Source organism: Nelumbo lutea, chromosome 3, assembly GCF_056320005.1.
Source record: "Nelumbo lutea isolate HS-2025 chromosome 3, American lotus-T2T, whole genome shotgun sequence".
Lineage (NCBI taxonomy): Eukaryota > Viridiplantae > Streptophyta > Magnoliopsida > Proteales > Nelumbonaceae > Nelumbo > Nelumbo lutea.
The window spans coordinates 32,586,898-32,602,898 of record NC_142686.1 but is presented as its reverse complement, the minus strand read 5'-3'; the positions used below and the strand labels follow the sequence as shown (position 1 = coordinate 32,602,898).

Sequence of the window (16,001 nt, the reverse complement as noted above, 5' to 3'; positions counted from 1 at the left end):
GATTCCATTATCAAAATTTTCGAGTTTGGAGGCTGAAATTCTTGCTTTTTGTCATGGCATCTGTTTTGCTTTAATGTCTCTTCTCAGCGGGTAATCATTGAAGGTGGTGGACTTTATATGTGAAACCCTCTTAAAGGTTTTGCAAGACTCGCCTTCATCCACCAATTTAACCATTGTTAATGGAAAGCTATGTTGGGCAGCAGAGACAGCTATGAATGTTGAACCCAGAGCTTTAGTAAGCGCCCAGGAAGCAACTTCAAAAACTAACCTTACCAATTTGATTATTCACTCTGATTCTCAAAAACTCATAAACCTTTTGATTAGTATGAAAAATCCTATGACATGGAGCAACTTCATTGGTCTCACATCAACAATCTAATCAAGCATTTCCAATTTATATTTTTTGTTCAACTAACGCATAATCAAGTTGTTCACATTTTTGCTTATTTAAACTTTGTTTGGAATTGGTGTAAAAGTCATTGATGTAAATAGCGATGACGTGTTACATTGAACCATGAAAGTGACTGTTGCTTTTTGAAAATAGCAATGGGTAGAAGTGTGTAAAATTTTACATCGATAAAATCAATATAGTTTTTATATCAATTATTGATGTAAAACTTTAGAGCTAATGAGGTTTTATATCGATTATCGACGTAAAACTCTACTTCATCCAAATGCATGCAAAACTGAATCAGAGTAAAATTTTACGTCGATAATAATTACACCCTCTTTCCAAACGTTTATAAAACTGAACCGATGTAAATGTAAAATGGCTATAAAACCAAACGTTTATAATAATTACATCGGTTCTTGATTTACATCGCATCCAAATGCAGCCTTACCTTGTAAATGTAAAGTGGCTATAAGCTACAATTCTGTACTCAACTATCATGTTCAGTTTATCGATGAATGAAACTGCTTCCTTTTCTTTGCTAAAAAAATAACTAAAGCAACCGTGAAGACTGGAGCATCCAGGCCATCATTGCTGATTGCACTAGTTATCTTTCTTGCCTTCCTTTCTACTCGGATACACAATGTCAATATCAAGAGAAGTAGAGAACCGCGATGAAAGCTGTGGATTTCCTATAGCTAATTATGCTGTTTCTTGTATTAGACCATGTAAATAGTCTATCTGTTGAGAGATTCTCTACAGCCTTTATCTTCCGGTTCAATTAATTGAGGGGGTGTTTGGTACTAGGGCCCAAAAAAATTGTGGTACGTTCCAGGCCACTGGGCATTGTGGTCAGTGTTCTATATTGTGACTATGTGGTGTGTTCCAAAGCCTTGAGATTTGGAATGCACAAATTATTATTAAAATATTATAAATCATTGTTTGATGAGTGTTTCAAGGTGTGATGGGTTTTGGAACACGATATTTTGGTGTGGTGAAAATATTGCACTATATTTAATTCCAAAACACATCATAGGTCAGTCCAAAACGTAAAAGAACACCATTCTCTATGGTGTGCTGTAGAATCAAATCTCCATTCGTTTTTAGGTAAGTTACTTATTTAGGTAGATGCAATTGTCTGGGTAAGTTTTTCCTCGGAAACATTTACCCAGGTAAGTGCATTTACCCATGTTCTTTTATTTCCTAGGTAAATAAGGTAATGACTATTTTAGCTATAAAATCTATTATTAAAAGGGGTATTTTTGTCCCATTCAAGTGTTAGTAACTTTCCCCCTAGGTGGGAAAGTTATTTACCCACCTAAGAAATGGATATCACTTACCCGGGTAAGTGATACCCAGGAAAGTAAACTTTCCCTGGTCCTGGTCCCCACATAAATCTAAAAAATGAACATGGGATTCTTAGTCAATGGAAACCAAAATCCCATTGACCAACTTTCCCTCCTCTCAAAATCCAAAAAAAAGAACACCCCCCAAGTGAAATGAGCCACAGCCATGCTATAGAACACCCTTTGAATTGAAGGAATGTGTGCAGTTATTCACTTCAAAAAAATGCTTTAGCTAGGGAAGAAAAATTAGAAATAGGTTTTTGTATGGGTGGGACTCTCCACCTTTTTTGGACTTTCCACCTGTGCGGGTAGAACAATTTGTATCATTCCCAGTATTATAATTTAATAGTTTTTTTTTATCTATCAAAACAATTTTTTTGCACTATATTGCAACTTGGCCTAGTTTTTATCGACCCTCTTAATCATCGTCATCATTACCATCATCATCCAAGCCTTATCCCAACTATATGGAATCAGTTATGTGAATCCTGTTTTGATAAACTTAATAAATAATATCTTAAAATAAGAAAAAAGATTTAAGCAATAATAATTTTACAATATATATGGCATTCAACAGAACAGAATGGCAAAACAGTTTTCATGCAGCCGATCCCATATAGTTGGGATAAGCCATATTTTAGGATTTTGTACTTGGGGGTTTAAAAGTGTTTTGGCTTCAGATTATATAATGTTTTTGAAAACAACTCTTAGCAAATGCTCAAAACACTTTTTTGACTAGATCTTGTAAACCAAAGCATAAAAGCAAAAGCTTATACAAACAGAGTCTTAGTTAGGCTACATGTGGCAGGTAAACTTTAATACCTTAAGCTTAGGCCACATGTGGCCTTTGCAATCAATCATGGCAATACATCCATTGACCTAACTTCATGAGGGGATTTTGAGGACTCTTCCCAAACCAAGCACATAGAAAACCTGCAAAACCCTCAACCCAGAATGACTATTAGACCTCTTCGATCCTCATACATTACACAACTAAATATTCTTATCCTTTCAATCCAAATTCTACTATAATCTCAGTGTACAACAGTTAAAAAACTTTACACACTCAAAAGCACGTTAATGAATTGTTGAACCATTCAGAAATTCTCGCTCACACTGACATGAAAAAAAGTTTGAGTCCTAAGATACTTCTTCCTAAATCCACATATATTGGGTAGTTATGCAATTTTCCATCCCTATTTTGCTACATGGACAGAATTTTCATCTTCAATTGATCTTAAGCCCAAACCTCCTTCAGCAGCAGCAGGTTTGCAAATCTTGGCCCCATCCACTAAGGACGGCTTACTTCTCGTTACTTAGCCTCCTAGAAGAATCTTCTTTGAACTAGGTCAACACTCAACATCATCTCAAGTAATCTGAAACATCTCATATTATATGTTGCAGCACTGTCAAAGAAGTACTCCTTGTTAGGGTTAACTTTTTAACTATATCAGCCCAACAGGCCAGGGTTTGGCCAAGCCTAGGCCTGGTTCATATATGAAGAAGCCTAGTCAACACATGGAACCAAGTCCCATAACTCCCATCAAGCACAGCTTTCTCTTTCATTCTGCAAGGAGGTTAGTGGATTTTGTTTGTGATTGGGGCGTGTAGCCTGCTGTACACATCTTGTTTCTAGCAAATCCAGAGTCTCAACAATGCAACCATAATTGGAACCAAGAAAAATATTGCCATCAAAGGAAAATTACATTTATTGTTATGGATGAAATGATAATATTGACACTCAGCAAGAACTATAACAGTATCAATTACCTAGAAACTAAAAAAGATAACTTAGCAATGGCCCCTGGATTTTACATATATTTCACTGATCAGAAGTTATTTTAGAAGCTGCATTCAACTTTTTTTCTTTTAGGATGAGTTGCATCATCTTGTCTTTTTTTTTTTTGAAGATCAATTTCTCAATGTTTATTTATGGAACAAAATGCTGTTCAAAACCATTACCAACATCCTTGGAGACATCACTGATTAGCACAAATAGCATTCCTACTTCCAAAAAAATAATAGGATTTTTTTTTCTTCCAGTGTCTATAGTTCTATATTGGAATGTCAAATCCAACCTTCTCTACATCATCCATTCAAACATTTTAGAGACTTTCATGCAAGCAAGCGCACAACAATCTGCCAATTTGTAAAAACATGCTTTACTTCAAGTGTATTGAAAATTTAGAGACTTTTGGAGATTTAATACAGATATTTGTATTATCTGTGATTTGATGAATGTTATTTAGAGTTTCCTGTATTAGGTCATAGGTGTAATTTAAATCAGGAATGTTTTCAGCTATGCAAGCTTTTGAGTGTTTGTTTCAAGTGTTAACCACTATTTGTTTAGGCATATACCAGTGCTTAAATTAACATTAGGAATTCAAAAACAAGGCAGTTATGGTCTCTTTATAAACTTTTAAGAACGTAATAGGGAAAATTACTTTTAGTTGATGCAGCCTTTGGTAATTTTTCATTATTATTTTATTACCTTTTATTTACAGGGATATGCCTGTAAATGTTACCAATTAAATATCACCTAGGCATGATTTCTTTTCTTTCCTTTACTTTTCTTCAACCTGGCACAATTGAATTTCAGTGGAAGTGCATTTCAATAGAAGGAATTACAAATCTATTATCGTCCTGGGTCCAAAGGAAGCAATAATATTACTACAAAGGGAAAACTGAGGAAACAATAGAACCAAGCTCCTCCAGCTCACTAGGCCCAGAATAGACTATAATAGCAGTCTTCAAAATAACTTTGCATGAAAAAAAAGAAGTGCATGCATTTACCCCCACAACTAGGTAACATGATCTTTAATTTCCACTTCCTTTAACAATGCAGATCTTTATGACTGCTGCTCCCCCTATACGATGAAGTGCTACAACTGCATCACCCGGATTGCAAAGCCCCTTCTGTGTTGCTGACTTGAGAGCAGCTTCCAGAATCACCTCTGTTGACTCTGCATCTGTAGCCTTGGCGGATCCTTCACCCAGTAATGGGATCAGACCCCTGTAGACCAGGCTGTGCCTTGCTGGGGCCTCATCACTGCAGGTCCAGTCAAATGAATCAGTTGTCAGAACTGGGACCACCACAGAGAGAATTGGAACTGCTGGCCTATATTTTGCTATCAACCGGGCAGTAGTCCCACCACGGGTCATCACAACAATAAGGGTGGCTCTGGCTTTATTGGCTACTCGAACCGCTGATGAGGCAAGACTCTCCAATGGGCTCATTGGGAGAGGGGCTGACCTAATCATTTGCTTGAATATCGCAGCATAGTCGAGGGAAGACTCTGCCTCAATGCAGATACGGGCCATGATCTTCACAGCAAGCTCTGGGTAGGCTCCAGCTGCACTCTCACCACTAAGCATGACACAATCAGTGCCATCGAGGACAGCATTGGCAACATCAGTGGCCTCAGCACGGGTAGGACGGGGAGACTTGATCATGGATTCAAGCATTTGGGTCGCAGTGACAACAGGCTTGCCTACAAGGTTGCACTTATAGATCATCATCTTCTGAGCAAGGAAAATCTTCTCAACTGGGATTTCCATTCCAAGATCACCACGAGCAACCATGAATGAATCTGTTTCACGCAATATCTCATCAAAGTTGACAACTCCCTCCTGATTCTCAACCTTCAAATTCCAAAAATAAACCAGTTGTTGGATAACAAAGAAAAGAAACTGAACTATTAACAAATAATACTTCATGGAGAAAACCTGAGGTGCCCTTCAGGGCCATTAGGTAAAAAATGAAATTAAACTTCAAACGAACAACCCAATGTTGAATGGGTCCATAGCTCTCACCTATGAGAACTGCGAGGTCAAAGGTAAACCAAAGAAATGATCACAACTATTATGGACATGGCCCTTTCTTTGAGTTATTGACAGAAATTTCCTTCTATCCAAAAGAATTAGACTCATTGGAGATATAGAATCATCTAAATAGATTGAGTTTTCACTTCTACATCCAATGCAGGACCAATCACACATCAATTATATGTCCATTTCCTTTTGTTTTATCAAATGTAAGAGTACCAAAACTTTCTTCATGTAAATCCACCCAGGACAATTTTTCATTTAAATAACTGTGCTGACCTTTGACATTAACTTTATGCGCTTGGCATGGGGTCCAAGAACCTCCCGGACATTGACAAGATCTGATCCCTTGCGCACAAATGATAGAGCAATCATATCTATGTTGTTGGGAACACCCCATCCCAGTATGTCTTCCTTATCCTTCTCAGTAAGTGTAGGAAGATCCACCACAACACCAGGGAGATTGACATTCTTTCTCTCGCCTAACGTAGCAGTGTTTTCACAGCGGCATCTCACAGTTCCAGCTTCAGGATCACAAGACAGGACACTAAGGGTGATAGTCCCATCTGCACAGAGGATGGTGTTGCCAGGCTTCAAGTCCACAGCAAGCTTCTTGTAACTCATAGAGATCATCTCTGTGTCTCCCTTGACAGTGTAGTCAGTACTTACAGTAATCTCTTGACCCTCCTTGAGTTGAATAGGTTTCCCATCCTTTAGGAAGCCAGTTCGGATTTCAGGTCCCTGCAAAGTGAAATAAGTAGATGAGGTGCAAAGCAAAAGGATAAGCAGTTCTTCAATGAAACTCATACTACACACAGGAAAATACATAATTCAGATTCAATTTATTGCTGAGTCAGCCACAGTCAGAACTAATAGCCAGGGAAAAGTAAATCTACAGTGGAAATCTATGGGCCTATGGGGACATTTTGGTTTGGAATAAGAAATTCAGAAACCAAATGAAGTCATGGTAATATTGTGAAACATATATATGAATTTATATTTTAGTAAATGACAAACAAAGTAGGTGTTTTACACTTGTAATCCATAATTCTCTATAAACATCCATTGGAAAAATAGGAACTAGTTGAATAAACAAAGTATTAACTGATGCACATAAAACATGACATTGAATATTAATTGTATTTTCACTATTCAAAAGGAATATATTTTTTTAATAAAAAAATAAAATATCATTTCTTATATTAAAGTTACAGTTAAAAAGAAAGCTTAGAATGGAACATACTTTCATCAATTGTCCCAAAGTGTAACCTCACGTGTTAAAGATTTTTAGTTCCAGTTTGCTATGTTGTCTTTTAATTTGGCTAAAGAAAAACTAGGCAAAATATCTTATATGCACTGTCCATAGTTTCTACACAATTTTGACATGCAACAAGTTTCAGTCCAATAGTACCAAGTGGACAGGTAGGCTCCTTTTATTCAATAAAAAGATGCCACTCATACCCCTTGTTTATAGTGAACTAAAGAAAGTAAGAAGCACCATATATTGGGGAAGGTGCATGCATGATGGTACATGAGCTGAAACGGAACTGGGCTTAGATGAACAGATCTTTAAATGGAACTCGGTTTAAATTATACGTTTTGCCTATTTAAGAGAAACATTTAAGTCCAAAGTATTCTTAGCCAACAAGGAGGGAGGGACTAAGAGGAGGGGTTAATTGGTTAATTGCCAAAAGGTGAGCAAACCAAAAAATGAAGAAATCCTGGGGTTGGGACAAATGTCCTAGAGAAATTTGGCTTTGGAAAATAATTATGGAGGTTTTAAATTTCAACAATAACCACTTTCATTATGAGCCACAAGAATCTGCAGAAAGTATATAAATTAGCATAATGGATGGGACATCCTTTATTCCTTCTATTCAGTATGGTCTTGGCAATTGGAATAGCACTTCATTTTGGTCTGATTTAAAGTTTTGGAATGACACTACATTATGGTCTGACTTATAGTTTTGGAATGACAGTGTATTTTGGTCTTGAAAAGTGTGATGTTCTTAAATGGAAAAAAAAATGCAACAACAAACAACAGGAAAAATACCACGTATAACATCCAACTAACAATTCATTCCCTAACAAGGCAAGTAGATTACTCTGTGAAAACTTAACTAAAAGCATGCAATGTCTAATGAATAAACTAAAATCCTGAGTTAAGTTTTAGTTATAGCATTTTTTCTTCATCAGTCACCCAACCATGGCATTTCTTCCCCTATAACCTTTTCTTTAAATAATCCTCACTAGAGAGTTTACACAATGAGATTCATTAGAACCCCGTTTTTATCATAGAAAGTAAATTGACCTTAGTGTCAAGCATGACAGCACACAAGATCTGAGTATTCTGCATAGCTTCCCTGAGATTGTTCAAGGTCTCCTGATGATATTCATGGGTTCCGTGCGAGAAATTGAACCTAGCAACATTCATTCCCGCTCTCAGCAGCTTCTCAACCATAGGCACAGATCGTGATGCTGGACCCAGAGTGCACACGATCTTTGTCTTGGGGACCCGGCCATCGTCTGGGATGTCCTTCAGGATCCCCTCGAAGTCGATATTCGCCATTGCTCGAAGCTATGAAAATCTGTAAGATTGAAAGTTAGAGCACGCAAGATCTTGTATGGAAATTCAGAAATCGAGCTGAAGCAAAGACAACCGTGTCAAACTGATGGCTTTTCACAGAAGATTCAGGTACAATCAAATATGAAATTTCAAATTACAGAAAATAAAGAACAGCATCAAATCTTCTACGAATAAATTACGCAGAAAAACACCGAATTTTACAGATTTGACAAAGTTATCAACTTTTGACCCTGAGCCTACTGAATATCAATAAAAACAAGAATACTAGAAAGCTTGCAAACATCAGTGTTCCAAATCTTACAAATCCCCCCAAAAGAAAGCAAAATGTTATCAACTTTTACATGAAGAACACTAGCTACACACAATAAAGGAAAATCTCACAAAGAATGAGTGAGGGAGAATTATGGCAGAGAACCCAGATAACTGAGAGCCTAAATCATGAGATCTCAAATTCAGAGAACAATTAACAACCACTTACTCTGCAAGGAAAGAGAAACTCCAAGAAGAGTTGCAGCGTAGTACCCTTGTCTGCTCTGAAAAACTGTTGTGAAGGAGTAGAGGATAGATAGAAAACTTAGAAGAAGATGATTTGCGCCATTAATTATAAAAACAAAAAATAATAATTTTGGCGATATTTAGACTTTCAGAGGATCAACGGGACCCACCATTAAAGGGTATATGCTTACCAAATCCTCTCTACATCTGTCAGTCGTAATATATATTCTCCTAACGATCTAAGGCTCAGGCGCTCAGCTAAAACGTCACTCACCTTCCCTCTCGGTGACGGTTAGCGGTTGTTAGAGAAGTGATACCGAAACTCGAGTGTCGCCACTCGACCCATCTCAGTGACAGTTGACAAAATATGCTTTTTAATTTTTATTTTAAATTCTACTACTCTATAATGCTCCCTGCAATCCGGGGTCTTGGGAGGAATAGTTCAACCTTCGCCTTTTTTTTTTCTTTTCTTTCAATCATCAACTTCCCCACATGCATACATTCCTCCAATTCCAAAGACCCCGTGTAAGAGATATTTCATTAGAATGCAAAATTTTTATCCTATACACTATAAGTTACAGAGCATTTTCTTCAAACAACCCAGTTTTGGATCTTTGCAACTATCAGACAACCCAGTTTTGGCATACTAACGAACATCCAAATCAATCTGCTTCGATTGCTTTTCTTATAATATATGACTTTGAATAAACTAAAAACAAAAATAAATAAAATAGTATTAGTTAATAACCCTTGAGAAAGAGTGTCTTATAATATTTGTTTGTTCATCCTTCTCTCTCTCCATCTGTTTTTTTTTTCCTTTTTTTGTGCGGTGGAGAAGAGATAGAGTCATTGTCATTGAAGTCATGGGAAATTTCAGATAATTTCCCTTTCTTCTTTATAAGTTGGCCGCTTGAACTCTGGCATTTACTCATAAGCCCGAAATTTTACCATTGGAACAAGCATTACTTTGCATGGGTTGGGTGCAACTTGGGCGGGCCCAACCCGAATCCAAACCAACCCAGCCTGCTATTTTTCATGGTTGAACTTGAATTTTAGGGCCTCAGGCGAGTCAAAAAGTTAGGTTAGGGCTAACCTAAGCCAGCCCCAGTCAAAAAGTTGGGACCAAAGCCTAATTCTTAGATAATTCAAACCCAGCCCCAGTCCGGCCCTACTTTATCCTAACATAAGCCAGATGCACCTATCCACATACATATATGCTTTATATGCTTTATATGCTTTATATATATATATATATATATATATATATAGCTATATTAAATTTTAACGTAGATTAATTTTAATTGACCAATTTGACCCTAGCCCGGGCTCAACCCCAATCCGAATATATTAAATTTCAATTCAGGTCGGGCCTGGGTTGGACAGTTCGAGCTTGAGCTTAGGCTTGAGCTTTATGCTCAACTCTTAGGGTTAGGGCCTGAGTTGAGGTTCAACCCAGCCCAATCAGCCCGATTTGCACTCCTAGATGAAAAACTTAGAGAGCCTAAGATGGTGTTTGGAATACTCCTAGATGAAATAAGCCATGGAAAAACATGTTCTTTTCATGGTTTTCGAATTGTTATTGATTCGGACAATCGGACCGTTTAGTCGGGGAATCGTCCAAACAACTAGTTCGGTTTTTATTTCAAATCCAGTCCTTGACCAAAAACCGTTGAATTGGTCAATGACTCATTGACCTGGGCAGTGGAACCGTTGACCCATTGACCCATTTAATGGTTTTGGCCATTTTTTATATTTTATTATTTTAATTATTTTTTTAAATTTTTATTATCAAAATGGGCCATCTGTTCAAACTGAAAAAGTCAAACCCTCAACCAAGAAACTGATGGCCAGAACAGTTCCATTTCCAGGTCATTCTTTAAAACCATCATTCTTTTAGAGGTGTGGCTTGTTCTAAAATACAAAATCTCATGCCAGTCCAACCATGGTAATTTCTAGTGCTGTCAAACGCCACACTCCACTTCTAATTTATCTCTGATTCCCTGCTTCCTACCACAGTGTAGAACATACTACACTACAGCTTAGAAAAGGCATAGTGTGTTATTTGCTTGCCTGGTGTGTCTGAGATGAATCAAACATTTTTCAACCACAAAAGGGAACAAGTCCTAAATATATTTTGGTTCACCCAAAAAAATTAGCATGCTTTAGTAATTTCTTCAAAAGGACTCAGTGAAAGCAATTCAAATAAAACTAAATCCCTTACAAACAGGTCCTAATTATAGAAGGTCTAAGTCTGCATAGTCTGCATTTCGAGTCCCATTTATGTACATCAATAGGGTTTAAGAAACCTTTGCCTATTCCAAACTAATTAACACCCAAAGCAATTATATAAATCTATACCGTCTACTTTTCTAATGATTTACATTTAAACGTGTCCAAACTTGTCACTTTATGCAGGATATATAAGATACTTTGAGAAAAAGAATCCTTAATTTGTTTTTTAAGCCATTTTATTTGGTTTCTCCTTTTGGTTTTCTTTTAGACTGTTTTGAATTGTTTAACATGCAGAGAATGGGAATTAACCCATTAACATGTAAATGGTCTCATCTAATGACAATGGGAATTACTAGTAGGTTTTTCACCGAATTACTCAGCTAAAAACCTCTTAATTATAATCGGGTCTTATTAGATCAGACCAAATTAACCCAACTAATAATCAGGTTGATTTTAGTTAAGCTAATTAAAAATCCTATAGGACTAAGATTTAAGGTTCATTTGATTTACAGTTTTGAATGGAATCAAAATCAAACTCTATGTATATGTTTGGCATAGATGATGCAGTTGTAGCACCGTTTTCTCATAAAACGGTGCTGCTGATGTGTGGTTTGGAGTATTTTTTTGTTTGGAATCGTTGCTGCTAGGTAAGACGTTTCCTGGAGCAACAACAATTTTTTTTGTTTGGTACCAATGCTCCAAGAAACGTTTTCTGCACTTCTACCCATTATCCACTACCACATCATTGCCCTTTTGGCAGCTACGAGCTGCAACTCCAGGAAATGCCAAATTTGGCATTGCTCCAAGCCATGCCTTCTCGATTTCTAAGGCATGGCTTGAAGCACCGTTTTCTATAGAAAAACGATTCCAAACAGAAGACTATTTCCTGGAGCACCATTTTTTCCTACATGACGCTGATGTGGCACCGTTTTCTGGAGCAACAGCAGCGGTTCTAAACATATGCTATTAAAATCAGAATCCGAATGATCTATTCCTCCTGCCTATTTGGTTCAAATGGGAATCTGAATAGAATCAATTGGAATAGATTTTCTTTCCCAATGAAGAAGGAAGGATCCAACCAAGGGATCATATTGGTATCCCACAGAGCACGCCATACAAGCACCCCACATGCACATCTCAACGTGCATTGAAAGCATCTCCCTTGTCATGAAAAATGTTTCCAATACATGTCTCCAAAGACCGGATCTGTTCCTCACACCTGGTGCCCCATAGGCGCCTCATACGCACATCCTATCATGCATTGAAAACATCTCCCATACCTATTAGTTATTATTCACGGGAGATATTCCCATTTGTAAGGAGCAGATCCCATCACAAGGCTGCAATGGGTTGTGGGGCAAACTCTGTGGGGTGCTGAAATTCTCTAACCAAATAGTTAATCTGATTCTAGACCCCAACTCCCACAAACCAAACAGCAACTATCAAACAACCCTGTTTAATATTTGATTTTTGGCTCCAAAAATCAATCTCTTTTTTATTTTTTGAAAGGGCATCCAAGTCATTCTCTTTCATTAATTTCTTATTCTCATAACATATCTATGAGTATGACTTTGAATAAACTAATCAACAATAATAAATCAAGTGGTATTAGTTAATAGACATGCTGAGTGACACGCATTAACAGGAAAAACAATACGGTGGCCCACAAGTTGGTTAGACACGCTTCTCTCTATGGACTAGCGAGACCTTTTACTTCATTTCTTCTTTTTAGAGACCTGGGATCAAATCCCGCTGCCACCGGGGGTTGGGGGTTAAGGGAAAGGGGATGGGTTACCCCTGTTGTGTTGTGTAAAGCAAAAAAAAAAAAAACCAAAAAACTTTTCTTTTCTTTTTCTTTATTTATTTATTTTGTGGCATAAGGGGACGAAGGGTAAGAGAAAGAATCATTGTAAATAAAGTCAATGGAGATTTTATACAATGTTTCTTTTTTAGGCCTCATTCATTTTTTATGAAGTTATTTATCCGGGTAAATGCATTTATCTGAAAATAAAGTATATTGGTGGGGTATTCTCACCCCCCCTCCCCAAAAAAAAAAAGGAAAAGGAAAAGGAAAAAATAAAATAAAATTCCTAGCTCCACCACTGTACCTAGATAACTACATTTATCCATGTTCTTTTGTTTCTCATGTAAATAACACAATTACCATTTTAATCATAAAAAGTCATTAAAAGGGACAATTTTGTTCCATCCAAGTGTCTTCAACTTTCCTCGTAAGTGAAAAAGTTACTTATCCACCTGGGAGATGGGCATCACTTTCCTAGGTAAGTGATACTGCACCCCACACAAATCTGAAAAGATAGCATGGGTATCTTAGTGAGTGGGAACCCAAATCCCATTAAAGTGGTAACCTCACACTCACCCTCACATTGTCACACTTGTAAGCCCGAAATTCTAACATTCGACCATGCACTAGACTCGACTTAACTTGAAAAAACCACGTTGATCTAACACTAATTATAGAGGGTCTAGGTCTACATCTTGAGTCCCTGTGATTGCAATGGGGTAAGGAAAATTTTGAAATTTTCAAGCAATTGCAAACAATAGAGGTGTTTTAATAAAATGCAAGCTATAAGATAGGTTTTAGTAAAAATGTGAAACTAGTCTACTTATGTTTTTAATGATTTACATTTTAATGTATCTAAGTTACACGTTTTAAACAGGACATATAAAGATACTATGAGAAAGAGAAGCCCTAATTTTGTTTCTCTCCTCTAAAATCTTACCGTTTTGAATTGTTTGGCATGGAGAGAATGATGTTTTTTTAAGAATTTATCATTTTTATATACAAAATTATTATCAAACTAGTAACTTTATTGTCAAATTATCAAGCTAGAAACCTTTTAATTGTAATCAAGTCTTGTTGAATTAAACCAAATTGGCACGACTAGTTATTGGGCTGATTCTAGCTATGTTATTTACATAACATAATCTATAGGGTATGCTTAGAGTATTGATATTTATTGGCAGCTATGGGTCAATATTGTCTTGGTTTTTAAGGTTCGGATCATAGCATTGGTATAATCATGGTTTTCAAAATTGGACTGGACCGGATGGTCAGACCAAAAACCGGGAATCGGTTAGGTGACCGGTTCCATTTTCTCCAAAAATTGTTGATTTTGGTCAATGAACCGTTGAACTTGGGCAGTTAATCATTCGAACGGTTTTGACCATTTTTTTTTGTCAAAATGGACTAAACATTTGATTCGAATGATCGAACTGTTCGACTCGATAACCAGACCCTGATCGGTTCGATCACTGGGTCGGTTTTAAAAACCATGGGTAGAACCGTCAAAATTCAAATGTATTCCACTTGTATCCATAATATGAATACTCTCTCCCTTATTGCGTATCTTTGGGTCCGTGGCCATTTCTTGAAAAAACGTACCACATCTGCGCCAGTTAGGCGTTAGCGTTTATTTGCAGATGAACCATTATTTGATTCATTTGCTTATCAAAAAAAAAACGCTAATAAACTGAAACGTCTCGATTTGTGTAAGAGGAGCCGTGTGGGTGACGAATGTCAAGTGGGAACGCCCCACTAAACATCCATTTAGCAAAAAAATGTTTATGTGCTAATGTGGCGAGTGACTTTGTGGGCTGTTATTAGAAACGCCTACCAACAATCAAATGAAGAAACGTTTAAAGCATGGTTTTTTAAAAACGAATTGATCAGGGGTCCGGTTATTGATTCGAACAGTCCGATCGTTTGACCTAAACGGTTGGCCCATTTTAACAAAAAATAAATAAAAATTTTAAAAAAAGAATAAAAATTTGAAAAACGGTCAAAATTATTTAAACGATTAACCAGCCAGTTCAGCGGTTTGCTGACCAAAATCAATGGTTTTAAGGGAAAAAGCGGTTTTGGAGGAAAACGGAACCAATCAGGTGACCGGTTCCCCATTTTTCCAGTCCAACCATCCGGTCCAGTCCGATTTTGAAAACAGTAGTTTAAAGTGTCATTTTTTTTAGAAAATGTTTATTTGAAAAAACGCCCCATAGGAAACGTCCACGAAACCAAATATATACATTAACTCATAGAAAGTAACTTTTCAAATTTAAATTTGTCTCACTTTTAATCTCTCTCGTTAACTCTTATATTTAGAGTAAATATTTAAATTCTATTTTTTCTAATTAATTTTCTCATATGCCATTACAATTACTTGATAGGGCTAAAAGGGGCCAGGGCAAGTCAAAAATGGCATGAACTGTAGCAAGAAATTATTTAAGCACTTATAACTTAATAACAGATATGACACTAAAAGGAATCAAATGTCAAAATATAAGACTCATGCTGTCAACCCCATATACTTGAAGAGATGATCCATGCATCTCTAGAGTACTAGTATGATACATCTCTTAAAATTGTCTTTATTGCCTTTTTCAATACTTCTTATAGTTTTAATACTTTGACCGTGCATAGAGTTTAAGATAAGATTGGGTTTATATGTTCTATTAGTTTGGGACTAAGACTACCTTGACCCAAATAGACCTAGCTCATTGACAGCCTTTCAAAAGCATCTTTCCTAGTTAGAATGGGAAAATTTATTGTACTAGAAAGACATGTTACCCGATGAGTTTTGACCAATCAAAGCAATCCCATGAATTTTGATGAATACCATCTGATTGATCACCTCTTTTATGATACCCGTTGATTGACTATAAATTTTTCCGACATCATGCCTAATAATAACTGAAAGACCAAATAGCTTAAGCATATATGGCCTTCTAGGATTTTCTAGATAGCTGATCATTCATGTGAAACCTATTTAATGGTGAATCAAGATCCTCTATACATGAGATATAGTAATTGATAGGACACTTCATTGCAATTATATATGATGAGGGCCACTCATTTTGACATGGCTCTTTTCCTTTTATTTTATACAGGCAAGTAAATTGATGCAATGCATGGGGTTGAAGAGAAATTTGGCCAGGTTTAAATTGGAAATTTTGGGTTTTGACATCAATTACTGGATCCATGTTTACAGTTGGTCTTGCATTGGTCTTTCTTGACCCAATCCATCTATTTAATAGTTTTACACTCTTGCTCTATTAATTGTATGGAGTAGAGTATTGGGTAGTCAAGAAACATGTCCAAAGAATG

The 16,001-nt window shown here is 36.6% G+C and overlaps 1 protein-coding gene across 1 annotated transcript; it reads right to left on the bottom strand.

Moving 5' to 3' along the window:
* Positions 1 to 2,452: 2,452 nt before the first annotated feature.
* Positions 2,453 to 9,509, bottom strand: LOC148864075 (pyruvate kinase, cytosolic isozyme-like). Its single transcript, XM_088979249.1, has 5 exons — positions 8,628 to 9,509; positions 7,874 to 8,150; positions 5,842 to 6,303; positions 4,531 to 5,379; positions 2,453 to 2,670 (listed from the first exon to the last, which is right to left on the bottom strand). Exons 2-4 carry the CDS (start codon positions 8,129 to 8,131, stop codon positions 4,555 to 4,557), a joined length of 1,545 nt encoding a protein of 514 aa, XP_088835375.1. The 5' UTR covers positions 8,132 to 8,150; positions 8,628 to 9,509; the 3' UTR covers positions 2,453 to 2,670; positions 4,531 to 4,554.
* Between the last annotated feature and the right edge of the window lie 6,492 nt (positions 9,510 to 16,001).

Coding starts and splice junctions, on each gene's coding strand:
- LOC148864075 (XM_088979249.1), bottom strand. CDS start 8,131: ATGGCGAATATCGACTTCGAGGGGATCCTGAAGGACATCCCAGACGAT. Junction 6,304..7,873: donor CTGTCATGCTTGACACTAAG/GTCAATTTACTT, acceptor TTCACTTTGCAG/GGACCTGAAATCCGAACTGG. Junction 5,380..5,841: donor GCATAAAGTTAATGTCAAAG/GTCAGCACAGTT, acceptor TGGAATTTGAAG/GTTGAGAATCAGGAGGGAGT.